Raw genomic sequence first — 27,368 nt, 5'->3', positions numbered from 1 at the left:
AACTCTGCGAGAGTGACAGTTGGCTAACTATATAATCCCTGAAGTTTGTCGAGCTTGTTTTTTTCTTGTTTTATTTTTTCTTATATGTGGCTGTGTTTTCGTATGTATATGTCATTTTAAAAGGTGTTTATTTAGCTCTTGATGCTTACAATGTTTTTGTATAGCACGTTGAATTTGGTTGTTAGAATGTGCTATTTAAATAAACTTTCTTCACCTTGTTTGCCTTACAAAATCTAGCCAAACCCAGTAGCCGTCGAAAGACTGTTACGGATAGACAAACTGATAATCAATCTGATGCAGGTAAAGACAGAGAAGCCCAGATTAAAAGAGAATATACTGTTCAAAGAAAGTTGAAAGGCTGGTGAAGAAAAGAGAGAATGTAAAAGAGACGGACAGAGGTAATGGGCTCATGCTGGTGCTCCTTTGAGACCTAACACTCCAGTTTCTATTAACATAATGGCAGTGGAGCATCAAACACAGTCTCTGCTCGCTTCTCTACCAACTTCAGTCTCTCGGCTTTAGATTTGTGGTCAAAGGGGCCTCACTGAATCATTTTTACACAATCAAACATACACTTAAAGAAGATAAAAAAGACTCACATTTACTGTCTGGAACAGATATTTATAGTTTTTCACATCCAATGTAATTTCTTCCTGTTTTCTCCTTACCTAACCCATATCTATTCTTAATCTTTAGATCCTCCCTTTGTGGAATGTATTGTAAAAAAAACTCTTTCTAAACAGTATTTATACTCATGCTGTGCATTTCAATCTTCTTTTGGTCTTTTGCTACCTTTTTCTTGAAGCTAGTTAATTTATTTAAGTATACTAAGCTTTGGTAGATATTTTGACCAAATATGGGAAGGCTAGACCCAGTACATTTGCAATTAAAGATGCAATTGGGAGCAAGGAGGTGCAAATGTACCAAGATCAGCCCCACATCATAACATTGATTTAATCTGCTTCATAAACATACAGCAAGAAGAGGAAAAATGAAAGAAAATGAGAAGGTGTATGCGAAGGTTGGTGCATCCAATGCTAGATAGTGTGCTTACATCTGTACAGTTAAAGAGGTCCTATGCTTTTGGGGGTTTCCCTTAACTGTAGTGTGTTATAGGTTTTCATGCATGTAAACAGTCTGCTAAAGGCTACATTCAGAAAGGTCATGCCAGAGGGAGTTTCTCTCATGCCCATACCCCCTCGCTTGAAACGACTCGATTGGACTCCTTTGTTTACTTCCGTAACATTATGACATCACTTGCGCTTCTATTGGCTAGCTCTCCGACACATTGTAGTGATAGGGTTTGGTGTGAGACATTTCCGACACAACTCTAAGAAGTTAACCTGTCGCAACAGAGACAGCCAGCTAACCAATCAGAGAAGATGGGCTCTGGTTTCAGACAGAGGGTGAAAAGAGGTGCTGCAGCACAGGCAGTATTAGAAAAATAAAGAGCTTTTTGAACATTAGTAATGTTAACATGTCACAGTAAAGGCAGAAAATACAAATATGAATATGAAGTAAATTAGCATAATATGTCCTTTTAACATTGGTTGTTTGGGCCGATAAACAGAACAGTGCAACATTTGCAAAAAATACTGAAAAGCATATATTTGCTTTATCATTATGCCAAAAGGTTTAAAACAAACGACCACATTTCTGCTGCTTCAAGTTTAGACAAAAGCATTTTAAGGCATTTTCTAGAAAATCCCACAGGCAAAGCTCCGCCTCATGGTTTTTAAAAGTCTAAATAGGCCAATAAGTCCAACATTTTGTCTCAACTGAAGGCTGTGCTCAATTCAACTGTGAAATGAATTTTGTTAACAGTAAAACACTGAGATATGTTTGTTTTTGATAGAGCTGCTGGATCTATAACAAAATCTAAAAATGCATCTGACAGCTTTGAAAATACAAGGCTAGGAATTTTAAAGAGGAGCTTTGTTATTTTGGAGTGTATTCATGTCTCTTGGCTTCACTGGTTATTGAAATGGACAGATGGTGGATGTTAAATCATTTACAAACCCAAATAGGAGGGTTCAAAGCACAGAGCTGAAAAAGATGCGACGGGCACTCCCCAAACAGTGTGACCATGTTATAGTCGGGCCGTGCCCCGGCAACACAAACATGAGACTATTTTGGGACCTAATTCGCAGTCTTAACACTTCAAGAGAGATGTGGACAGGGAAGTGAAGTGTTGAAACTAAATGTGTGTGCATGTACTGTATGTGCCTGTCTGTATCAAAGAGAAAAAAGAGAACAATAGTCAGGGGGACTGAGACAAAAACTCTGACGTCAGAGCAGCTACAGCAGGAGGCTATTAAAAGACACACGCTCCAAACCATAAATGATGTGTGTGTTTTTTTGTATTGCTCTGTGTGTAGATGTGCTCAATGAGCCCATATGTAACTCAATGCTCAATTATCATACTCAGTGCAACCTTGTCAAAAAACACACACATGCACCTGTTTGCCACTGTTCTCATAAATAAGATGTCAAAATGTTGATGGAAAAACGAGGAGCAAATGAGCTATGTCTTTGTCTTAAAATACTGTAGGCTATCACAAAGTCCAAGGTTAGGTATAAACTACTAGACTGTCATGGCATTTGCAATCATTGAAAATATATACATTTTCTTTTATCAAAGATAACTTATTAATTAGATAAACCTTGCCCTTACAGAACTGCAAAACGTGATACAAATACATTATTTTACAGTTATATTCAGTTTTAAAATTCTAAATTAACACCTTATACTACTGTATAGTATATATAGTTAAGCAATAGCTCACTTCAGGCCGTGATATATGCTCATTATATCACAGCTAAGGGGGTTGTCGACACTCCGCTTTGCGTCGGGCCGAACCACGCCCCTTAGCTGTGATATAATGAGCATAAAAACTGACAAGTCAAATCAAGCAATCTGATTGGTCGATAGCGTTTTTGCGGACCTCTTTGATTACAGATTTGAAAACATCGTTGCTTGCTTTAAAAGTAGCACAATTCATTATGTTAAACCTTCGAAAGAATCTAGATATCCCTGCCCTAATGCCAAAGGAACTGCACACTGAATATGTTTTTGCCGTTTGATGTCTATGTCTGGACCGCTGCGTCAAAAAGGAGGGCTTCTGCTATGGATACTACCCAGGACATTTCAAAAGTAGACCAACTGAGTCAAGTGTTCAGATATGTTACTATAGCAAATGATGAAAATGGAAACCCTACAGAGGTGAAAATAAACTAAAGTTTTTTGGGCTTCCATGCAGTCACAGACCAAACTGCTGCAGGTCTAGAGAGAGAAATTCTCGAATCGATGGAGAGAAAGGGGATACTACTTGGGAAGTGCCGCGGACAAGGATATGACGGGGCTAGCAATATGAGTGGCGTCTACTCCGGTGTACAAAAACGCATAAGGGATAAAGAGCCCAACGCAGTGTACATTCATTGTGCTGCGCACAATTTAAACCTTCTACTCAATGACGCATGCCAAAATATATATCTGAGATAAAAGACTTCTACGACACTGTTGAAAGGCTATATGTATTCTTTAGTGGAAGCATCAAACGATGGGAGCTTTTGGAAACACACCTCTCAGTGCCCAAGGCTGGCCAGCCTACACTGAAGAGACTATGCCCGACACGATGGGCATCAAGATAAGACGCCGTCCAATCATTGCAGTTCCGTTATGCTGACATTATGCAAGTGCTAACTAAGATAGACTTGCTCTCCAAAAAAAGCGAGGAACGTGCCGAGGCGACTGGCTTGAAAAAGGCCATGGAGAGCTTTGAGTTTGTTTTAATGACTGTAATACAGGGCAAGGTCCTTGAAACAGTCAACATTGTGTCCCAAGCTCTCCAGCGCAAAGACGTGGACCTCTTACAGGCGACAGCAATGCTTGGTAACGCAACCGATACACTTGCCCAACTCCGAGGAGAGTTTGATGGCTTAAAAGCGCACGCGCAAGACCTGGCATCCTCATGGGGTGTCCAGAGTCTCTTCAAAGACGGACGCACAAGGCGCACAAAGAGGCACTTTTCAGAGCTTTGCGAGGACCAGCGGCTCCAAGACCCAGGGGAGCATTTTAGAGTGGCGGTATTTTACACAAATATCGATATTGTCGTTGCTCAACTCAAAAATCGATTTGTTGGAATGAGCGAAGTTGCACAGCGATATTCTTTTCTGCTTCCCCGCGAACTTTTGCGCTCAACAGACAAGGATCTGTCTGAGTCCGCAAGTGCTTTATCAGGCCAGTATAAAGACGACCTGTCAGCCGAGTTTGCTTTCCAGATCCTGTCCCTCCGTAATGCTCTTAGTCCTACTATAAAGAAAATTGAGCGTGGAACAATCAAAGACCTTGCACAAACCCTGCTCATTGAAAATCAGTCCATTTTGCCAAGTATCCCCGATGTTGCCACAGCACTGAAATTGTTTTTAACTATACCTGTGACTGTTGCCAGTGCTGAGAGATCTTTCTCAAAACTTAAATTAATAAAGTCATATTTGAGGAGCACATTGTCGCAAGAGAGACTGTCTGGGTTAGCAGTCCTTAGTATTGATAGCCGACGCGCGCGCAGTATAGATTTAAAGACTGTTATACAGGACTTTGAGCAGAAGAATGCCAGGAGACATGCTCGTATAAAATAATAGGCCTACAAAGCAGCTCCTGATTGCATCCTCTATGTAGCCTATAGGATGTGTTTTATTTATTTGTTTTTTGTAGGCTACTTTTCTTTTATACAGAATGTTATATATATGTGAACCGTTCCGTTGTGTGAACTCCAATGATGATAGGCTATAACGTTCTACAATATACCTTCATGTTACAAAAAATACACAGCCACTTGTTTGTATTTGTCAATTATGTTTAAATCAGATGTATATTATTATACAGTTCCTACTGGCCTTACTGTTTAACACTAGAACCGCCAACGGGAAAATTTTACCCGCAGCTGTTTTTTGATTGTATGTAACTTTTTTTCAATAACATATTAAAGTCTCCCAGTCCGTGACTTTTCCTGAAAGTGTGTTATGTAGCACCCTCTGTTGTTAACAATTGTCAATATGAAGTCAGATTGAAAAAATCGCCCAAAAAAAAGCAATTTATACCTATATCCGCCAGCGGGTAATATTTACCTCATAGAAAATGCAGCGTAAAACATGACGTGTTGCTCTAGCAACGCCTTTTGTCTACTGCAGTTCCTTATAGATAGAGATAGATGGAGAGGGAGAGATAGATAGATAGATAGATAGATAGATAGATAGATAGATAGATAGATAGATAGATAGATAGATAGATAGATAGATAGATAGATAGATAGATAGATAGATAGATAGATAGATAGATAGATAGATAGATAGATAGATAGATAGATTGATAGATAGATAGATAGATAGATATATAGATAGATATATAGATAGATAGATAGATATATTGATAGATGGATAGAGAGAGAGATAGACGGATAGATAGTTATAGATAGTTTAACATCTTGGAGAATACAAGATCTTGGATGACTGAGCTCACGTTGAGGACGTAATGCATGTGTGCAGGTTACGTGCCAGTTGAATAAAGATGGACACTCGGAATGAGAGAAGTAGTCCGCGTAGTCTGTTTATGTAGACAATTATATGTCCATAGAACAGAACATTACAGATAGATCGATAGATAGTTATAGATAGAGAGATAAAGAGATTTGTACCTAAACAAAACACAAGTCTAACACCAAGCGTTTAAATCAGCACTCTTAGCGATATTTTAAACTTCATGCTATCTGCACAACCTATATCATATGAAAAGCTGAGAGTCCAAAGATTCTATTGGTATAAGTTTCATCCCTGTGCGATCAAAACTCACTGTTCTGTATGATAAATAAAAGAACATTGTACCTTGCAAATCAATAGCGGGTACATTTTACCCGTTGGCGGTTTTAGGTATACAGCGACCTCTGGCGGTTCTAGTATTAAATCAGATGTATATTATACAGAAAGTTCCTACTGACCCTATACTGTTTAAATCAGATGTATCTTTATACAGAAAGTTCCTACTGACCTATACTGTTTACAAAAGATGCCTGAAAAAAAAAACATTTAAAAAAGTGGCCGCGATGTCTATCCCATGTCACTCTATTATTGATTTAGGGGAGGGGGCGGGGCCCCATGGTCCGACCTGCGGGGGAGCCCCGAAATATTGCGCAACGCCACTGACTATACTATACTTAGTATACTTATACTATACTTGGTCACTTCACTGACTACTAGTAGTATGAACAAATACACTGACAGTGAACATAGTTTGAAATCTATTTAATGCTCTTAAGTAGCTTGAAACATTTCAAAAAATCTTTAAACTGGTGAAATGAATTCTCTATCTAACTTTCTATTTGACAGCATTTATCTCACAAGACATAGAAGCCAAGAATTACCACCAATGTACCATGGTTCTTGTTTTAGCATGGACGTCAATTATAAGATATTGTTTGATATGAGCACGACTCCATTAAGGATTTTTTCTCTATGCTGTGTGTGGGTGTGTGTGTGTGTGTGTGTGTGTGTGTGTGTGTGTGTGTGTGTGTGTGTGTGTGTGTGTGTGTGTATGTGTGTGTGTGTGTGTGTGTGTGTGTATGTGTGTATGTGTGTGTGTGTGTGTGTGTGTGTGTGTGTGTGTGTGTGTGTGTGTGTGTGTGTGTGTGTGTGTGTGTGTGTGTGTGTGTGTGTGTGTGTGTGTGTGTGTGTGTGTGTGTGTCTTACCACTTCAGGAGGCTCCCTGGTAGCCAGATTATGGATGGCCTTTCCAAGGATGCACAGGGAGGAGAGGACGAACACCACTCCGAGGACCACACATGCTCTGCAGACAGACAGAGAGAAGAGTTTAGGGGAGTCAGCTTTAGTGACTATCATGTCTTTGGTAAACTTGCCAATTGGCAAGTTACATACAGTTGAACCAAAGCAATAACACGAAGACTCGAGAGCAGCCAAACTGTCTTCAATTTATTTAACAATTTATATTCTGTTCCTTAAATCCCAGCCAGTGTATCCAAACAGACCCCCATCACCCCAACAACAAACTGTCCTGGCTGCTGCCGTCTGGCAATGTTAACACAACTAGAACCTTTAAGTTCCTAACATGTATTATAGTTGACTTCATCTGCCTTACGTGCGTGCACATTGGTCTTCCAACATAATCTGCACTATTTATTCTAATCTATTTTACTCTGTTCTTCTTGTACTATTTTAATTGTATTTGTTTGTTTTATGTCCTATATAACTATGTTGCATTGTTGGAGGAGCTTGGGACTTAACATTTCTACACTGTAGCTACTGTGTATATGACAATAAAGCCTTTGAATCTTTGAATACTTCGACTTTTGAAAATGACTTGTATCAATAATAAATCATATGCATGTGTTGTGGTAATGATGCATCCCTTCAATTACACTATTTATTGAAGTTAATTTAACAGACTAATGACCGAATAAGCCATATATCAGTGTGTCTGGCACAATGCATGATGGATCATCCTGCAGAAAAAAGCATTGAAAATACAAATGTGCCTGATATTGCATATAACATCACTACCAAATGTATCACTGTTGCAGTGTGTTTGGGTGTGTCAGAAAAGGGTTTACATTGTATTTAGGGCACTGTGTGCTACCAGAATAAACAAGTTGCCATTTGAGTGCGGCGCTTTGTGATGTTGGATCATTAAAACAATATCCGGGATAATGAGGTGAATGTTTTTGAAATGCTATTGTATATCAATTCAGCCTTAATATACTCTCCATCAAAGATAATATATATATATATATATATCTATTATCATCATCTTAATTCAAAATGGGTGTTAATAAACCCCCTGAATATCTTTCTCTTTTGACTCTGTACCTAATCTTTTAGACACACACACACACTGTAACTTGAATGTCTCCTGCCTAATTCCTATTATACTTTCTTAATTTGTTTATGTATATGTATTAGCCGAAGATGTACAAAAAGGAACTCTAAAGCTTTCCCTTCCTCTAACTGAGGGCAAAAACCTACTTGGTCAAACATTAAGGGTCCTGTTCACATCTGTTACAGAAAAAACATATATATCCCTGACCCTAACCCAACCCTAACCCTCTTGTTTTTGTGTATTTATGCATCTCATTCCTACTCAGGATTGCTTTTTATGTGTATCTTTTTTTTCCACTTTTATTGTCATTACATAGTACAGGTACTACTGTATATAACAAAATGGTTTCTCTGCATTTGACCCATCCTAGTGTTAGGAGCAGTGGGCTGCCATTATGAACGGCGCCCGGGGAGCAGTTTTGGGTAAAATAAACTACGGAAATACAGTAATATCATGTTACTCATTGACGTCGTAAAGGTAGCTTTGATTGAACCAAACGTGGTCCCCCCTGAGTGTTTGGTTAAACCATTCATCATCAACCCTGCTTCTTTCCCTCAGAGGACTTTTGTGCTCTTAAATCTTACTTCTGCTGCTCTGGGCGTCCAATAATGAGGCGAATGGGTTTACATTGGAATTACCTGAAAGTGCATTAGTAAAGTGTGTCTTCTGCATTAGTACCAAGACGCCAGCGCCCTACCGAAGAGTCCGGGAGTGAGACAAGGGTGGAATATGTGTTGTATGTGTTTAGGTATATTTTAAGTACACAACTTTTTGTGTGCTCATGATTCTGATTCTATTATTGGATGGAGAGTGGCAGCTCAGTCCTTTATCACCTCTGAGTGGAGCAGAGGTGCTGTTGTTGTAAGGCTCTGTGCAACCTGACAGCCAGTTAATGGACTCAGCTGAAGGGTTTATAGGCTTCTGTTTAGCTGTGATGTACAGTGACATACTGAACAGCAAGTGACCATGAAATGTATTGTTCCACTCCCTTCTATGCCCTTAAAGGTGTCAGAAATATTATAATTCCCAATTTCATTTCATTTCATTTCAAACCTTTATTTAATCAGATTGGTCCCATTGAGATCATAGATCTCTTTTTCAAGGGAGACCTGCAGCATATAGGTTCCACATGAAACATAAAACAGTAAAAGGACATCATACATTATATTTACAGGATACATTTACATAGTTATAGACATTTACAAGTGCCCATAGTATCAACAAGCTGAAAGATCTGAGTTGTTTATCGATACAATATCCCCTTGAAATAGGGGGTTCAGAAATAAAACAGATGTGAAATATGGAAACAAGTATACATGCAATGCAACGTTTCAACCTTGCAAAATGAGTCCTTTGTTCTTCCACATTTTCTATTATACAGACTTCAGAATGAAACCACACAGTTCATAGTTTCTTTTTCAGAAGCAAAACACACTGGTATGAAATGACTGGATTGTAAGGCATGCAATGAATTCCTCACAGTTTATGGTAAGGATCAGAAATTGATTGTATCCTTACTTTAATCCTTATTCGGTAAATTTGTATCTTAGTAAAAGTTGAATGTTCACACCCAATGACGTAATATCTTCGGATAGATTGGGGTTAGATGGATAATCTATTATATAGAGCAATGAAGTTTGCATGTCCTTTTTATATTGGTTTCTTCCATTGTAATCCATTTGTAGTTTTTCCAACCTCTACTTTTATCATCACCATTTGATCCAACTTCGAATTACAAAGAAATGTGAAAATAATACAATTTTTTATTTAAATCGTGTCAATGAGACAGCATCAGAAAACATTACAAAACATTAAAAATAGTGGTTAATTTTGCATCTTTGCTTATCAAGATCACAGGGGGTTGCAGAAATAAATATCTAAATTTACACATGACATATGATGGATGAACACTTAATGCAAGCACTCTCTTAATGTAATGCAGGGAGAGAAGCCAAAACCAAAATGCATCACACCCCACTCATGTATCATTAATCACACTTTAATTCAACTTAGAAAAATGTTTGGTACTCACATGTACTCTCTGTGTGCAGAGTGCACAGCTGCTGCGTTGCTGTAGCGCCAAAGGACAATGAATGATGAGAGGATGTCCAGCGTAGCATTAAACTACAACAAAAACACAACCAGACACAAATAAAGAGAGGGAAGGGTCTACAGTTGTTATAGTAGTTGCATTTAACTTATTACAACAGCTGCAGCATTGTGATGACAGAGTGCAGTGATAAGATACTAAAGATCTCTAAAATAGTATACATACAAAATAGAATATATTGAGGAGGAACATTAAAGGTCAATAGTATAAAAACCTCAACTTCTAAATATAATTGTGATATTCCCCACTTGACATTAAGACATTTCCTTTTTGTATTTCACATTTTCTGAACTGTTAGGTTTTAGATATGTAAATCAGGCAATTTTCTGTGCTAAATTTGGGTGAATTTTGAATAAATCTGCAGACACAAATAGACAAAGTTAGTAAAAATAAACACCTCAATAGGTACTTTGATGGTTATCTTAACGCTTATCTAAAAGAAAACATGTTCTGTAAGCAAAATAGCCAGAAATCTCCAAATTGAGAAATGCATGTAGTGCCTTACCTTAAATATTGTCTGTTAAAATAATATGTCATATGATATGTTGTGTTACATAAAGGTGTATCAATGCTGACAGTCAAGGTAGATTATTTCACATTAATATGAATCCTGTGTTGTTAGTGCACTTAATACAATATGGGCACATTATCTTATGGGCACGCATATCAATAAGATGTGTCAGTTTTATTGAAGGGTTGTTGTTGCATGTTTTATTGCAACATGGGAATCAAGATGATACAACATATTATTAATATTATAGTATTTGACAAAGTGCATTAGTCCTCTATTAGCTAGAAATGCAATAAGGTCATATCTACCCTCTAGCTGTATCATAAAATATGCTGATTATCATGCTCATTTAATTTTTGGTTTACATAATGTACCTGTAAAAACTTGAAACATCGGAGCAGCTAATGCTACCCACGATCAGCTGCTTTGATCTGTGCCGGCTTATATAAATGTATCGTCTTTTTGCTCCGTTATTAGAATTGCCATAGATAGACAAGCACTTTTAATTAATAATAATAATAATAATCCTTATATTTATTATAGCGCTTTATCAATGACTCAAAGCGCTTTACAAATACACATTACATATACAGATCATACATACATGTAATGGTCATCTACTGTGGACAATACCCACAGGAGCAAGTTCAGGTGAAGTTTCTTGCCAAAGGACACAACGGCTTTACAGACGCAGCAGGTTTCACCCCCTTGATCAATGCACTGCGCCACACCGCCCATCTTCACACCTCAAAGTCATCGAGGCGCTTTTACAAGTACACATTGATATTATACATGTACTGTGGACAATACCCACAGGAGCAAATTCGGGTGAAGTGTCTTGCTTGCCCAAGGACACAACGGCCTGAAGCAGTGGGGCGGGAGCGGGTTTCGAACTGGAGTTCCCCAACACCCCCTTGATCTGATGATCAAACGCACAGACCACTGCGCCACCCGTCCACTAATTAAAACCCAATCTCCAATAAAAAGATATCCAGCACAGCAGATTTCGATTTATAATGTCTTATTTTTTAAACCAATTACATTCAATCACCTAAATAATGAGAAGTAATAGGAAGCTTTTTTGGTAAAAGCTGGAAGACATGTTTAGCACAAACACAAAATGCGTTTTGATATTCAACCTGAGCTCTATGCCCAGCCCCTTCTTCTCTGCCATGTTACCTTGGAGACAAAGGGACCAATAACAACTCGGTAACAGGATTCATTAATAAATCACAGAAACCCAAGTAAAGACTAATTGATTAATGCAAATGGAGAGGGAGAAGGGAGGCGGAAACTCACGGCAAATCCGAAGGCTGACGCGCTGTGTCTCATGAATGATACAGCTGTGGAGAGAGAGAGGGAGAGAGAGAGAGAGCAGTTAGCCATGTTTGTTTTTATTTCACTTTAGTTACGTGACATAAGTCGTTTGCACCGATTCCCAGGTGCATTAGTGATGCACTTTCATATTTTAACCTGCACCTACATGGTATCATGTTTAATAATGACGTGTTTTGTGTGCAAAATAAACAATAACATGATGAACCATCACATCATTATTAAGTGTTTGAACCTCAGGGGGACTTTCTTTATGAGTCCACCATGATAGACAGAACAATGTAGTACATTTAAAGCACATAAGCTCAAATGACCATGTTAACAAACGGATTTTAAGGTCCATGAAAAGACTGTTTGATAAGTAATTGGTTTAGTTTATTGCTGGTTCACATTTCAAGCAGTTTATTTAATGGCTGGTCTTTCGAATGTTCTTGCTGTGTAAGTGAGTTAACCGGATTGTAAACATTTAAAAAACCATGGTGATAAGAGCAGTGAACTGAAACCGCACAGCTGGGGTTATAAGACCAAAACAACATGCTTAAAGACACTACATTACTCCATTGAGCTGAGGGAACTGCAGAACGTGTATCACAATCTTAACCAATAATGCTTAACCAATCTTAACCAACAACAATTAGCCAATCCTAACCAATAGCCTCGAACCAATCTTGACCGATAGCTTTTAAGGAATCATAACACTTAACCAATTTCAACCAATAACACTTAATAACCAATCCTAATCAGCATCGCATTACAATGATGTAGATGCATGAAGGTTTCTTGGCTGGGATTGAAGCTATTGTACATTCAGTACAGTTCTCGTCTGGCACACCTCTGCTTTTTTGCCCTTCTGTTCCTGTCTTTCTCTGTCTCCCCCTGTGTTTTCAGGACCGAGTCTCGGGGGATAGCCTATCGACCGTCACCATGGTAACAAGAGATTTGAGGCCAAGTCGGAGTTGGGTTGAACTACAGAGCTTTTCATATCCTTGCCCCCCATTCTCCTCTCTTTATTCCTTGTCTTTGGCTCCTTCTAAATGGTCTTGGTACAATTTAGATGGTACTAGTCTGGGAGGGTGCGTGGCACTGCCCACACACACTCACACACATATGCTGTCATTCTGTCTGGGATACTATCACCCTCTTTATACTACATGACCTCCCCCTTGATTGTCTTCTTGCTCACGTGCAAATTATTTTTCACACACACAGGCTGAGCTGAATCCTCCGGAGCACCACCGCGGCCTCGTGTCCATGTGGAGAGTTTAAAGGCTTTCACGAAAACTGAAGAAACAACCACAGGGTCATTGGGTGATTCGAGATTTCCGAGATGTTCCCTTTCCAAAATAAAATTAAGAGTATTATCTTCAACATCTAATACAAGGAATGTTTGGTAACATTGTGCCTCATTCAGTAGCAATATACAAAAACCTTTCCCCCTTTTTTCAGATTTTTTAGTACACATTAATTTGTGGAATTACAATACATTTGTTCATAGAAGTGACAGTAGTTTTTTTTCTACATTGGCATGCTACTTACACTAACTAATGCCATCAATAAAAATAATCTGTATTTTTTTTTTATTGAGCTAATCATATTTGGTTAATCTGCTAATCTCCGCCAGGAATAAACCTGTAGAGAGTGAATCTGTACGTTCATGTGTGTGTATGTGTCTCCGCCTGTCTGTGGCTAATCTCTCATACTACTGGACCCTTCAGCCTAATATTTTTGTTCTCATTTATGATTGTATGCTCAAGGACCTCTCATGGTTACGATGATTCACGGCACAAAATCTATTCTATTGAATGTTTTTTACCATCGTTGACTGACACTTCACTCCTGTTAACAAAAGAACCGTGATCAACAACAGCTCAGTAGAAAAAGGTATTTTTGCCAATTGGCCTAGATATAACAATGTGTGTGATTCAACGCACCTTTGTTTGGGAGAAGTGTTGGAACCACATGTGAAGGTCTGTACTAAAGTGACCCTTTCTTGTTATGATACGCTTTGTGTCAAGCTTTTGCCTGGATGTCACATCCATTGAATATTGTTGTATACTGATGAAACCTCATAAAAAAAGTGTTTTATAGCTTCCCCGTTACTCTTCAGTTTACATTTGTTTTTAGCTAATGCTTCTCCATTTAATTAGGTGCATTTAAGCATGAAAGTAAAATTTCAAGAATCCAGCGAGTACTTAAGTGCTACGTACAGAAGTTAGTTTTTTCTCTCTTTTACAACAAGTCCTTCAACTCATATGACCAAATAGGTCGATTGTTCAAGCGCTTATTACGACCTATAATCACGTTTTAAAGTTTTCGCTCCCGTTGACTGCAAACGCTCCGGTGGGTCGTATATTCACAAATAACCCTCTCTGGAAAATCCTAAATTGTAGGATAGTTTGGCCATTAAAATGCTTTTTGATTAGATTTCTAGCGAGAAGTGTATAATGTACTTTTAGAATCCACATCCAATATATATATATATACGTTGTAATATCTATCAAACTATAGATCCTACACATCCACTATGTGTAGGATCTATAGTTTGATAGATATCACAAAGATTATTTGAGGTCTCGCCAGGAGAACGTGTATATACTACGTCTTTCCCCCTATTAATTTCTATTGACGGCAGCGTCCATGTAAAGTTAGCGTCAACCCTCACGGGGTGAAAACAGTATTTCCGGTTTTAATAATAAATAACACTGTAACAGGTCTATACAGGTTCATGGCACAATGCATAAGCGTCAAATCGAGAGACTGAAACTGTATTTTTTTTACTGTTCTGTTTTAATTTCACAATAAAGTTAATAGTAATATTATGTTTGATATTATTATGTTTTATTAACTAGACTACTGGGTCATGTTAAGACTATCTTTTCTGTCGGTTTAGTGTTACAAATATCAAAATATATATGTGTGGATAACAAAATAAATCCGTCATAAACTAAACTGGAAACTTATACCGGAAAGTATAAATTATTGTGTTAACACTGTAAACTTGACAGTTTTTAACCCGTACCGCCTAGTGGTTAAAGCACGTTATTTAATTATTATTTTTTTTAAATATTTATTTTAATTTAGTTGAATATTGTATATTTGATAAAAAAATTCAAATATGAAGAGTAGCCTAAATACAACATAGGGGGAGAGTAGAAGGTCAATGATAGAAATAGAAAATAGAAAATATCAAGAAGATACTATAGTGATCTCTACAATAAAACAGTTTAGTGCAGGAGGTCCAAAGATATTAATAGGAGGAGGTGCAAAACAGATAAACTAATAAGGCTTTATTTAAACATTAAAGAATACTTTAAGTTAAGGTCTTCTTTTGAATAGGAAAAAAACTTTGGGCTTATCTACAGATAAATATTAAGCCTGACAAAGTACTTAACGTCTAATATATTGCATAGTTTATTTTGGCACTTGACAATCACCTTCCCTGAATTTGACTCAGGTGTAACTAAAGTCTAATTTTAGGGTTGTATATATTTCACATCATTAATCAGAATCTGTAAAGACACTAAAATAAATGTAGTGGAGTAAAAATACCAGGTGAACCTCTGAATTGCGGTGGAGTAGAATTACAAAGTAACAATAAATTGCATGTTGTACATGCTGCTGTAACAAAAACGTTTCCCAACTTGGGATCAATAAAGTATCTTAAAGAGCAACTTCCAGGTTAAAGACACCTGTGAATAAATGTGTAGGAAAATGATGAATACACTAGATTTTCAAAAAAATATACAGAAATATACACTACAGTGACATCTGGCGTCGTTTTTGTAAGAAAGGTTCACTTCCGCATAAAAAAGCCTCGGCACGTGACCTCCCGCGTGTGACATAACACGGGGGATACAAGGGGGAGAGCGGCCGGTGTAACGTATTAATAAACATGGATCCCAATGCTAGTTTCGACACAGAAGACACAGAAGAAGTTGAACATGAATATTCAAATGCTATGACGGACCACAACCTTATAATTATGAGCCTGCTAGGCATCCAAGAGACCAGGAGCAGCCAAGGATTAGAAGAAATAACGGCCATCGGAGAGAAATTGAGCTGTGGTGTGAGGAGAACCAGTGGAGAACTGGGCAGCTATCTTGGTGAGTGACCGGCGTTAGCTACAGAATGTTAGCTAACGTCACATGACAACATTGTAAAGTTAGCTATCATATATCAGGCCATAACTAAAGCAGCATTGATAATATAGTAACGTTACTGGCAGGACTGTTGATACTGATCCATAACAGAAACAAATGCGCAAGTATCAGCCGTATCTCGCGTTACCTAATGCAACTCCACACTACGGTGCTGTGTACCGGAGGAGAGACGCGAGATACGGCTGATACTTGATGATCTGGCGGAGAAAAGTTGTGGAGCCTCCGTTGATATGCCGTTGTAAATGGCTTGATGGAAAGCAGGTGTGTAGTTGGGGAGGGTGCACAGCTGATTGCAGCAGGTGAGTGGAGGTTGAGCCGGGAGCCGGGAGTGACAGCCACCACGCACACACAAACAACACAGACAGGGGGAAACAAACAAACACAAAGGAGACGGCTGGAGCAGTACAGCCACCAGAGCGTTACCAAATGCAAATCCACACTAGTCTTACGTGCCGTGCACCGGAGGGGAGAGAGATAGAGCAGCGAAGGGGGGGGGGAGAGAGAGAAGTAATACGGTTTCCTGATAAAGCTGTGGAGAGTATGTGCTGCAGGGAGGTGGATGCACAACGCACCCAGGAACGAACGCTACAGTAGCTCCGGTCCTTTTTACTGTGGTCTCGATGTCCTGACAGGCTGGTATTTGTGCAACCTGCACAAACACAATACTGCACAATGATTACAAATGGTGAAATACAATGTAAAACTACCGAAAAATACCAGCTCACTAAAACACAACCGCTCTACTCAACGCAACTCTACTATACCCGCGGTCAGAGAGCGGAGATGTGTCCCCTGTGTGATGTAATATGACGCGTTTGACGTATGACTTAAAAAAAAAGCCGTTTTTAAGAGCAGAGCTCAAAATTGCTCCTTTCCCTCTGAATTCCTGCCCTTATGTCTCGTAAAACATATCAAATCCTGCATTCACTTTTTTAATTGTAATTTTCAAGCCAGTTTAAGCATAAATGTAGAAAAAATAAAAACCTGCAAGATGCTCTTTAAGATGATCGATGGCAACTGCCATATTTGCAAAATTTGCCTCTGAACCTTGACAAGTGCATGTTTCAGGCTTATCAATGAACAACAGGAGGGGTCACAGACATAAGACCAGCTATTAAATAAAGCTCTTCTGACCTTAGCTGTCATGCGGGTATATTAATGCTGCCCATTATGGGCACAAGCAATTTTCACCCATGTATTATTATATGTTTTAAATTTGATAACACCAATTTGTTTCCCATCCCCTAAACCTCCAGGGATGTACACTGTTTAATACTGGCAACTTCTAATTATGGAAAATACGAAAATTACAATTCCCAGAAGAGATGCGCCATAGAACATGTTGCGAACATGGTTGCGAAACACAATTAGCCAGCATGTGTAGTTCCGGGGGGTGGCTGGACCCATTGGAATCCAGTTTTGGATACTCTGCCGTGGTTTTATTCCATTTCAAAGAGCTGTTTGATGCTCGGCGTAACCTTGGCGCACTGCCACTCCAACATTAAATCACAGAGCTTGAGGACTATTCACAGGGTTTGTCAAGCAAAGCGGATGTTGTAGTCACAAACGATAGCTGAGGATTATGGGTAGTGTAGTGTCTTCGGCCATCCTAAACTCTGAAAAAACTATGTGTTTCTCCGAATCGAAGGTTAAAAACACAAAAGCATTGTACACCATTTAAACAAATCAATGCTGTGTAATTAACAAGGATAAACTGATGTTTTTTAGTGGATGAGTAATGCCACTGTAACATCATTTGACAGTGAGGAGAATACTTCCGGCTTTATTATGAAAACTTCGAGACCGGAAATACTGTTTTCACCCTGTAACGACGAGACGCCGTTACTAGAGCTCTCGTGAACATGTTTATATAATTTATTGATGTAGTATTTATTTAATGGTATAAGTGTTCACCCCCATCTTGTCTGTTGCTTCAGGTCGTCTCTGTGCTCCCTCCTACTGATTACACAATTGTGTTCACCTGGTGCCCTGTGTTGTCTCCTCCCCCCTCACCTGTGTCTAATTGCTCCCCCCCCCCCCCCCCCTGTGTCTAATTTCTGATTAGGCTGGGCGTGTATTTAGGCTCTGTTGCCCTGTCTGTTTGGAGGCTGGTAGAGTGAGAGTGTGTGTGAGATCCTGGTGGCTGCAGGCTGGGCTCACGTGAACAGCAGCAGCAGGATTTAGGCTGTGTGTAATATGTTCATGTTTTAATAAATGCCCACCCCGGGTTATAATTTTGGACGTTCTGCCTCTGTCTCCTTGCTTGGTCGGGCCGCTCAACGGTCAGTCTCACACACCCAGTGAGGGTTGTCGCCAACTTTACATGGACGCTGCCGTCAATAGAAATGAATAGGGGAAAGACGCAGTATATATACACGTTCTCCTGACGAGACCTCAAATCATCTTCGTAATATCTATCAAACTGATCCTACACATCCACTGGACGTGGATTCTAAAAGTACAATATACACTTCTCACTAGAAATCAAATCAAAAAGCATTTTAATGGCCAAACTATCCTACAATTTAGGATTTTCCAGAGAGGGTTATTTGTGAATACGTTTGCAATCAATAAATTGTTGTTTCTTACACGACCACTAGAGATGCTAAACTTTAAAACGTGACTATAGGTCATAATAAGCTGCTGAACAATCGACCTATTTGGTCGTTTTTTGGAAGAGGACAGGCTGCTCTTTTAATTGGCCAAAGTTCTGTCAAAACAGGTGGGTTTTAAGTATGCAGCCAGAATGGCGAAACCCAACCTCCATTCCATAATATGTTATGAAAAATAAGGTTGTTTTTATCTTAGACATCAGGGCCAAAATCTTTCATCCGATCTGGCAAAAAAAGGAACACTGGCTTCTTATGTACTGGGGAGTCAATAGGGTCATCTACCCTCCATATGCACATGACATGGATTGAACCATTCAGAAAGTTACAAGTAGCACACAAGCATTGCAGTATGCACGTAGCAACAGTACTAGAGAGTATTTTGGTGCCATCACTCCACAAAAATGGTATTGAATAATTTCTAGCCCGACTAGTTGCTCTAGAGAGCTGCCTTTGAGAGCTATTATCCCACTTTGGTCGTTTTTTAATGGGTGGTGTTTTTCTCAGGGGCACTTGATCCCTAGTTCAGTAGCCCCCACTTTTATAATTTGTTAGACAAGCAAAGCTTGTACTTTCTTAAATTCAAACCCTAACCCTAACCTCAACCCTAGCCCAAACAGTAAAATAAAAGGTTTTCTCTTTTCTTCTTTTAAAACTATCTGCAATCTCTGTTTTCTTTGCTGTGGTTTAAGGTTAACAGGTACACATCCGGTGATGTAGGGGGTTGTGATCTTGAAGATGATCGCCTCTTGGATCTAAAAGCCTCTGTGTGTGACAGTTGACATTCCACAAGGGCCTCTGAGAGGAGTTCAGAGCTGAGCCCTGCTGTTTGAAGCACTGATGCATAAACTGCCATGGGTTTAGCCTAGTTGTGTGGGTTTCATCTGTTATAAGGCACACATATATAAACTCTTCGAACTCTTAGTTATGCCTTTTTATACATTTAATTATAGGCAGATATCATTTTGTTAATACCAAGTAAGTAGGATTTCCTTTACAGAGAAATGTCAATCTTGATAACGCTTACAAATGTAAAAATGTAGATTCTAAACTTGTGACTAGAGCCTACAAGGGAACATCAGGTCATCCTTTGGCAACTTCCAAGCCATGTGTAATAAGTTATCATGTTACTGTATCATTTAAAGCAGATCGTATACATACAAAGTCAACAGTCCCAGGAAATTGCTTGAATTGATTATATAAAGTGAATATGCTGAAACTGTTGCATATTCAGAAATAATAATTTGGACACAGACTATTTGAGTTGCATGTACAAGTGCAAAGAAGAAAAAATAAACTAGGCGAAAATGTCATTTTAATAAAAACGAGTTTACTGCTACTCGGGTCAAATCTGTCAATGTGAGGTCTACCTGCTTATTCATCCTTGTGTAATAAATAGATGATCTGAACCTCTTCCTTCAAAAGCACTGCAGTGAGTCAGCTGGAATGTAATGATGGAGGCACTTTAAGCGCACACACACATGGCTTTGTTTAATATTCAGTTCCCAAAAGCACAGATGTCCTCTCTCTGTGTCTGTGTCATCTGTCTAGAATCTCATTAGGGAAGTATTTAACATCCCTCAGCTTCACCAGCATCCCTTCATTGAGCCTATTTCTAGTGTCTGCCTGCAAACATTAAACACACGTAGCATTCAAACACATTGTTAGTGTATCTTGTCAGTTGGCCAATAAAACAATTCTTCCCTTGATATCGTTTCGGCAACTAATATTTAAACAGTGTGTGTTGTCTCCTGTTAGCCATTCATTTATCCAGTTTCTGATCTCAAGCTCATTTGGATGTGGCAGCCGTCTGCGTGGTTAGCGCCTGCCAGCAAATCGATGCCTCTCTCGGGGCAGCATACATTGTGCGGTGTTACATCCTTTGGGTTGCTACTTAATCAGGGAGGCAAGCATGCGTGACCAGTGCTAACAAGACTGAGAAAACTGGAGAAAAAGTGGAAAGGAGGAGGAGGTGGAATGGAGTGTTAAAAGGGAGGATAAAAAGAAGAGACAGGGAATTCAAAGACAAGTAGGAGGATTGGAAGAAGCAGAACTTGAGAGATTGGACCAGCAAGAAATGAAAAGGAAACAGTCGAATAGCATTTGATGTGTCTCCAAACAAGGTGATTCTTTGCTGTTTTTCTACAATGATTCTAATCCATGAAACATGAGGTTGCCTTTTTGGTCTATTTCTAGGAATTGGTATTCTATTTAATTCTATGCTCCCTATAGTCCACTCAGATGTCCTGCCAATACCTGCATAGCCGTAGCAACGGTTAACACTTGGCAGCAATAAAACTCTAATTATCGGAGAGTTATGTAAGATATGGGGCTCAAGCCAGCACTTAACATCCATACTCTCTCTCCTCAGGGATCACTTGGCACTGATTATAATTCCATGATAGATGAAGAAGTATCCGATCGGACATTAATGCCAGACCAGACATTGAACTGTTGTGGGTGTTTAGAACCAAAGCAACGTAAAGCATTTTAAATACCCATGGGATAAGTGGTGATATTTATTGAGGTGTTCTGTCCTCTGCTTAATACAGCATTAAATTATAGGCTTAATGCTTACATGTGTTTTAGATGTGTTAAAGCTTACAGTGTATACCCAAAACAAAGTACAAGTACACAAATGTTTCTGAAAGTGACCATAAAAATGTCAGGGAAAAGTTGATTTTACAACAGGTTTTTATAGGTGCTGCTCTAGGAGAATCCGATAAACATAATTGCTTATTATATGGGCCTTTCATATTAGTTTTGCAAAGTTACCAAGCAAGCACTAAATAGCAAAATGCATGTCAATGAGGTAGATTGGATTTGTATCTTTAGCAATGCAGGTCCTTTTTGACATATTTTTGTATCAGATAAACCCTGAGCCATCCTTCTTTACTCTTCATAATGGTCTTTATGGCCCCACTTAAGGACAAATTAGAGAAAGAGAGGGATGATGTGCTAAGTAATAAATAACCAAATAAATAACCAACCCTACAACTGCACTGATGTAAACACTATCTGTCACAGGAAGCGGAGCACGTTTAACCCAAATGCATGACACTTCACCGGAAGACTTAACAGAAATATACCTGTTATTTCAAGAAGCCAGCGCTGGACAAGGCAAGACAAGGTAAAACCAAACATAGGGACTACATGCAAGGATATGAAAAGGAATAACAAGGACCAGGAACTAGAAACTATCAGAAGAGACAGCTGGAGAGGGCAGGCAATAACAAAGGTGGGAAAACACAAGACCAGACCTAAACTAGACAAAAGACAAGGAGAATAAAACAATAGGGAAACACTATGACAGATAATGACACTATCAGTCTCTTAAACTAAACTATTTGCAAATCAGACGGCTATATTTTTCAGTCTTTCAGCTGCTCTAAATCAAAAAACCGAAGTAAGCTAACTGAAATGTTAGTGAAACCATAAATCAGTTGCCAAGATCTAGACTGATAAACTGGGCTCATGCTTACAGATGTACTGTAGCACTCTAAAAGCACTTAAGATACTCATTGCTATCGGGATGTTAAGAGCATTCCATGGAATATAACAAAAAGTGTATCTCGAGCCGGTTTTTCAAACGTACCTACCTACCTTTAATTGTAACTCAATAACATATAGTCTTTATATATTAAATAACCATAATAATAATATAAATGTTTACACTTCTTTGTTTTGTATGCTCATACTTTTACCTTTACAATAGTTTGCTTTAATATGCAGTATAATTTTTGTTATATTGTTGTGGTGTTTTCACACAGTAAAGTAGATCGAAGTAAATCAATTTATACATTAAGGTAAGATAAGATGGACCTTTATTAATCCCCGTGGGGAAATGCAGTTCTTCAAACAGAAACAGGGTAAGAGTGAAAAACAGGATAGCACAGATTCACACAGATTAATAAAATCTAAAATAATAGTAATGACAAACTATGAAATAAGAAATGAATACAATTCAAATGTAATTATCATATCATATATTATAATGTATTGTATTATTAAGTAATATCATACATTAACCCCATTATACCAGATGCCACATTGAATGGATGAACACATTTATGCATCAATAATTACAATGGAGTATTTCTAAATATAAGTTGTAAAAATACTTATATGTATTTAATACTAATAACATAATGATTAATTTTCACAGCCTCAGCTTGCAATGTTTTATTGTTTTATACCATTTATCAAGACCTATACCGGCAATGGAGAAGAAGGGGGATGGGAGAGTTATCACATTCCGATGGGCCATTATTTGAAACAAAAGATGGACTTTTATTAATCCCTCGTGGGGAAATTGTTTGTCTGCATTTGACCCATCCGAGTGTAAAGGCCGCTACACACCAACCTGAGACCAAAGAACGCGTACCGAAGGCGTCCCGACTTTTACGTCCGCTACGTTGCCCGCCTACGAACACACCGTAAAGACTTCAGTCGACGAGTGGCAATAACTGTCCTTACCAGCAGGCAGCGATAGTATGTATTCGTCATTCAAAAGAGGCAACAGCCAATCAGAGTGATTTCTTTGGCCGACTTTCGCGGGAGGTGTGAGAATGTAAAGCAAAGACGGTGCGGGACACACCAAACTGAGTAGGGCGCCGCGAATGTCCGACTGCCTCTGACGGCCTCTGACTCCCAAAATCGGGTTGGTGTGTCAGGGCCTTTAGGAGCAGTGTGCTGCCATTTTGAACGGCGCCCGGGGAGCAGTGTAGGGAACGGTGCCTTGCTCAGGGACACCTCGGTAGCACTTGGTCTTGCCGGGACTTGGTGACCTTCCAGTTGCCAAGCCATCTATCAGATGTTTATTTCACATGAGTTCCAGTGTGGCAGCTTTTTAATCACTGCTCCCCCCTGGTGGATCCATTGCAGCTGGTTTCATTATAGTTTAATTCATTTATCAAGGGGGCGTATCAAGTCATGCGGGGGTTTTTTCTTTCAGCGAGGGGCCAACCCAGTGCCGATCACGGCCCCACTACGGTAGGGGCGTCCTAAATGAGGTGCTACATCTGTAAGTCTTTGTCCAATAGATTGCCACTCTGACGCGTCCTAAAACCCGGAAGTAAACTCCTTCCGGTTCCTTCGACAAAAAAGGAATGCAATTTCTCCATAGGATTTTGGAAAATAGCTGGAAATAAGGCCTGTGGTCGACACACATTTAAGAAATGGATCACGTTTTGTTCAGCCGGATGATATCCACATGTCTACCCTATTTTTATAATTTTCAAATCATAAATCTAGTCGCAAGAAGCAAAATGCTAACGTTATGCTATAAACGAACTACAGCAGGGTCGCTGCTTCAACGTCACACCAACTTAAGATCCATATTCAAACATACTGATTCAAAATTGTACAAGTTGAAGCGTTTGTTTGAACAGTTTGCAGGAGGCAAGTACTTGCTTTCAAGCAGCACAGGGGCAAACAAACTTAGCGGGAGTGTTTACGTGTTCGGTATAATGACGTAAAACGGCCTCGAAAACTTCTGTAGTCCTATTCAGCCACTTGTTAACAACCATCGTTTTTCAGACACGTAAACTCTTCAAAAATCACCAGTGGGGTCACTGCTGATGTATTTAATGTCAACAAGACGTGATCCGTCTCTTCAATTTGTGTCAACCACAGACCTTATTTCGAGCTATTTTCCAAAATCCTATGGAGAAATTGCATTGCTTTTTGGTGAAGGAACCGGATGTGGTAAAATGCTAACTAGACTCTATTGTCTGGTGATAGTCACAGTTTGTCCAGACAAGCAATTTCCACACCACACTTTCCTTTAAATTACCAATTCTAAAACCCCTGCTGTTGTACCGTATGAAAAAAACGTCCATATCACATTAGAAGAATCATCGCAGCCAAACAGAAATGTAATTACGTCCTCCTCTCTGTTCCTCAAGGGCAGGAGCTCAACTCACGGTTGTGTGAAACTCAATTACTTCACAAGGAGAAAAGGAATAATGTAGGAGGGGAGGGAATGAGAAGGAGGGAGACGAAAGCAAGAGACAGACGGAACAGCAGATGGACGACGGACACAGAGCCAGACTGGGAGGAAGTGTATGTGAGAGGGCAGCAGTGAGAGGATGGATAAAGTGAGAGAAAGAGAAAGAGAAGACATGAGAGAGATTGTAGGAGCCGTTTTCATGCTGACAATCAGTGACTCTCTGAGCCTCCAAACCGATCGAGGTTGACTCATCTGCGTTAGCGCTCTGAAAAGGCTCCCAATAGACATATTTATCGAAGTTGAGGAAAACCACTTAGCAGTCCCAAGATGAGGCAAGGGATGCAAAGTGTTAGGAGGATGGTGGTGCAGTTCAAAGGCAGTTAATTATATTTTTGTATACTGTAGCTGTAATCTGCATAATGTAATGATGAGAATGTTGATGATAAGCAGAGGCGGGTAAATAAGGGTAAGCCAGGTCTTTTAAAAATGGCTTTATGTACAACTAAACTGCACAGACAATAAAGTTTCAAGGGAAAGATCATTGGTTCTGGATTATGGTTGTTTTAATCGTATCACAAATACATTTCTAATAAAAGTAAACAAAATGCGGTAGTAATACCACTTTCTCTATGCTATGTTTGAAAATGCAATGTGACCTTATGCACCTTATAAAGTTTTAATAGGTAAATTCAAGGACTCAAATTAAATATGAAAATAAATAATGTGAAACTATTGATGTGAGTCCCTTTGGTTAAGTGTCAGCTGAATGAATTTGAAATGTCATGTTATCATGACATTTCAATGTCCACACACAATTGATTTGCGACGCATGTTTTAAAAAAAATATATAATTACATACGCATAACAACCACTATTAAAGGGGCCCTATAATATAAATATTCAGGTTCATATTTGTATTTTGTGCATTTGTTTACATGCTTTTAATGTTTGAAAAGTGCTTTATTTTTCTCAAACTGCCTGTGCTACACTATTCACCCTCTAATTGGTTAGCTGGACCAGCTCTGTTGTGATTGGTCAACTGCTTAGAGGTGTGTTTCACCTAGTGGGAGAGAAACTCTTTTCACCCTCGGTCTAAAACCATACCCCAGTCTGCTCTGATCTGGTCAATAACTTAGAGATATCCCGCCCCTTAGCAAATCACGTACCATATGTTGGAGAGCTAGCCAATAGAAGTGTGAGTGTTACGTAGGGATGCCACTCAGTTTAGGAGAGTAAACAAAGGTGTTCAACTGATGCGTTTCAGGCAATTAGTTTTATGATTATGTTAACAAGGTAGTGGCCATGGTTATGGCCAGGGGAGGATTATTTCCTGCTTCAAAACATGAAAAGCGACTTGAAAGACGTGTGACGTGCTTATTAACATTTAACCGCATACATACACCATCTTTCCCAAAACACAACCAAGTGCTTTTGTTGCCTAACCACAGACAAGAGTCTGCCAATGAACCCCATACTGGTGTCAAAGGTCTGCTTTGTTTACCCTCAATCCACCCCTCTCTTTGGCTCCTATTCATTCAAAAAGTAATTGAATATAATGCAGCAGCCATCATGTTGTGAACTAAAAAGCAATAAGAAAAACAATGTTGAGGAGACATGTTTGAACGACCAGTGTGTGTGTGTGTGTGTGTGTGTGTGTGTGTGTGTGTGTGTGTGTGTGTGTGTGTGTGTGTGTGTGTGTGTGTGTGTGTGTGTGTGTGTGTGTGTGTGTGTGTGTGTGTGTGTGTGTGTGTGTGTGTGTGTGTGTGTGTGTGTGTGTGTGTGTGTGTGTGTGTGTGTGTGTGTGTGTGTGTGTGTCTCTGATGGCCACGCATACACACAAACTCAAACAATATTTAATTAAAACGCATATCTGAGCACATGTAAGTACTTGTTTATCATCAGCAATGCACTTCCAACACAAACGCACACACACACAATCCTTGCCCCCTCAGCAGACACATCCTGCGACCGTTAGCTGCAAAATATTGCGTTTAATAATTCAGGACCAACTGCTCAGCTCTGCAGTGAGCCTGGCATTCTGGCTGAGTTCACCCTTCAGGAACTCCTACTGGGATACTTCCTCTTTCAATACCTCCCCCCCCCTCCTCCCCCTCCTCCTCCTCCTCCTTTTCTGTCCTGCTTCCTCTCTCTGTCCTCCATAGATGGCCATTTTTGGTCCCTGCTTTTGAAAGATAAATCCTCAATCCTACCTTTTCTGACTTTCCTACCAGCTCTCTCTATCCGTTCTGTCTCCGTCTTCCCATCCTTCCTCCCTAATCATGCATCCTATAGCTTAGCTCTCACCTGCCCCTCCCGGCCATTTCCATCCCTTTCATTTAGCTCCTCAATCTGTCCCTTCTGTTTCCGCCCCTCTGACATCTTCTCCTACATTAACACCCCTATATTTGTAACCCTCCCTCCTTCTAGTTCCTCCCTTCTGGGCTTCTTTACTCTTTTGCTCCATCAGCTCTCTCCCCTATAACAGAAGCCCAGCAGTATTGATTTGTAGCTGGGCAGACGTGCACAGCGAGGGAGGTACCATCTGCGCCCGGCTTGGCACTGGGGACCAGCCTTGGTTGGTGCAGAGCTTTAGCTTCAAGAAACACACGGCTGATTGAAATAATGCTTCCTAGGTACCTGCCGGTTTAAAGAGCTTCATTCTCGAAAAGTTTTAACAGCTTAGGAAAATGCAAGGTTTTTTCAAGATGTAGCTCAACTTAGAACATGGGGGTAGGTGTTTATACAGTGTCTAATAGCAATTCAAGTAAAATCCGATCTGACTGTAGATATGCCTTCAACCAATGAAGC

At 39.4% G+C, this 27,368-nt stretch overlaps 1 protein-coding gene across 1 annotated transcript in view; it reads right to left on the bottom strand.

The window, feature by feature from the left end:
- The window catches only part of tmem163a (transmembrane protein 163a), a 42,208-nt gene extending 15,391 nt beyond the window's left edge, over positions 1 to 26,817 (bottom strand). The window contains exons 1-4 of the mRNA XM_079663927.1: positions 26,771 to 26,817; positions 11,806 to 11,849; positions 9,918 to 10,009; positions 6,742 to 6,838 (exon numbers count right to left, since the gene is read on the bottom strand). Of these exons, the coding sequence (XP_079520053.1) occupies positions 6,742 to 6,838; positions 9,918 to 10,009; positions 11,806 to 11,838 (222 nt within the window). The 5' untranslated portion in view covers positions 11,839 to 11,849; positions 26,771 to 26,817. The remainder of the gene's footprint in view (positions 1 to 6,741; positions 6,839 to 9,917; positions 10,010 to 11,805; positions 11,850 to 26,770) is intronic.
- Between the last annotated feature and the right edge of the window lie 551 nt (positions 26,818 to 27,368).

The sequence above is a fragment of the Notothenia rossii genome (genome assembly GCF_949606895.1).
Source record: "Notothenia rossii genome assembly, chromosome: 2".
In the NCBI taxonomy this organism is placed as follows: Eukaryota; Metazoa; Chordata; class Actinopteri; order Perciformes; family Nototheniidae; genus Notothenia; species Notothenia rossii.
This window is presented reverse-complemented; position numbering and strand designations above follow the sequence as displayed.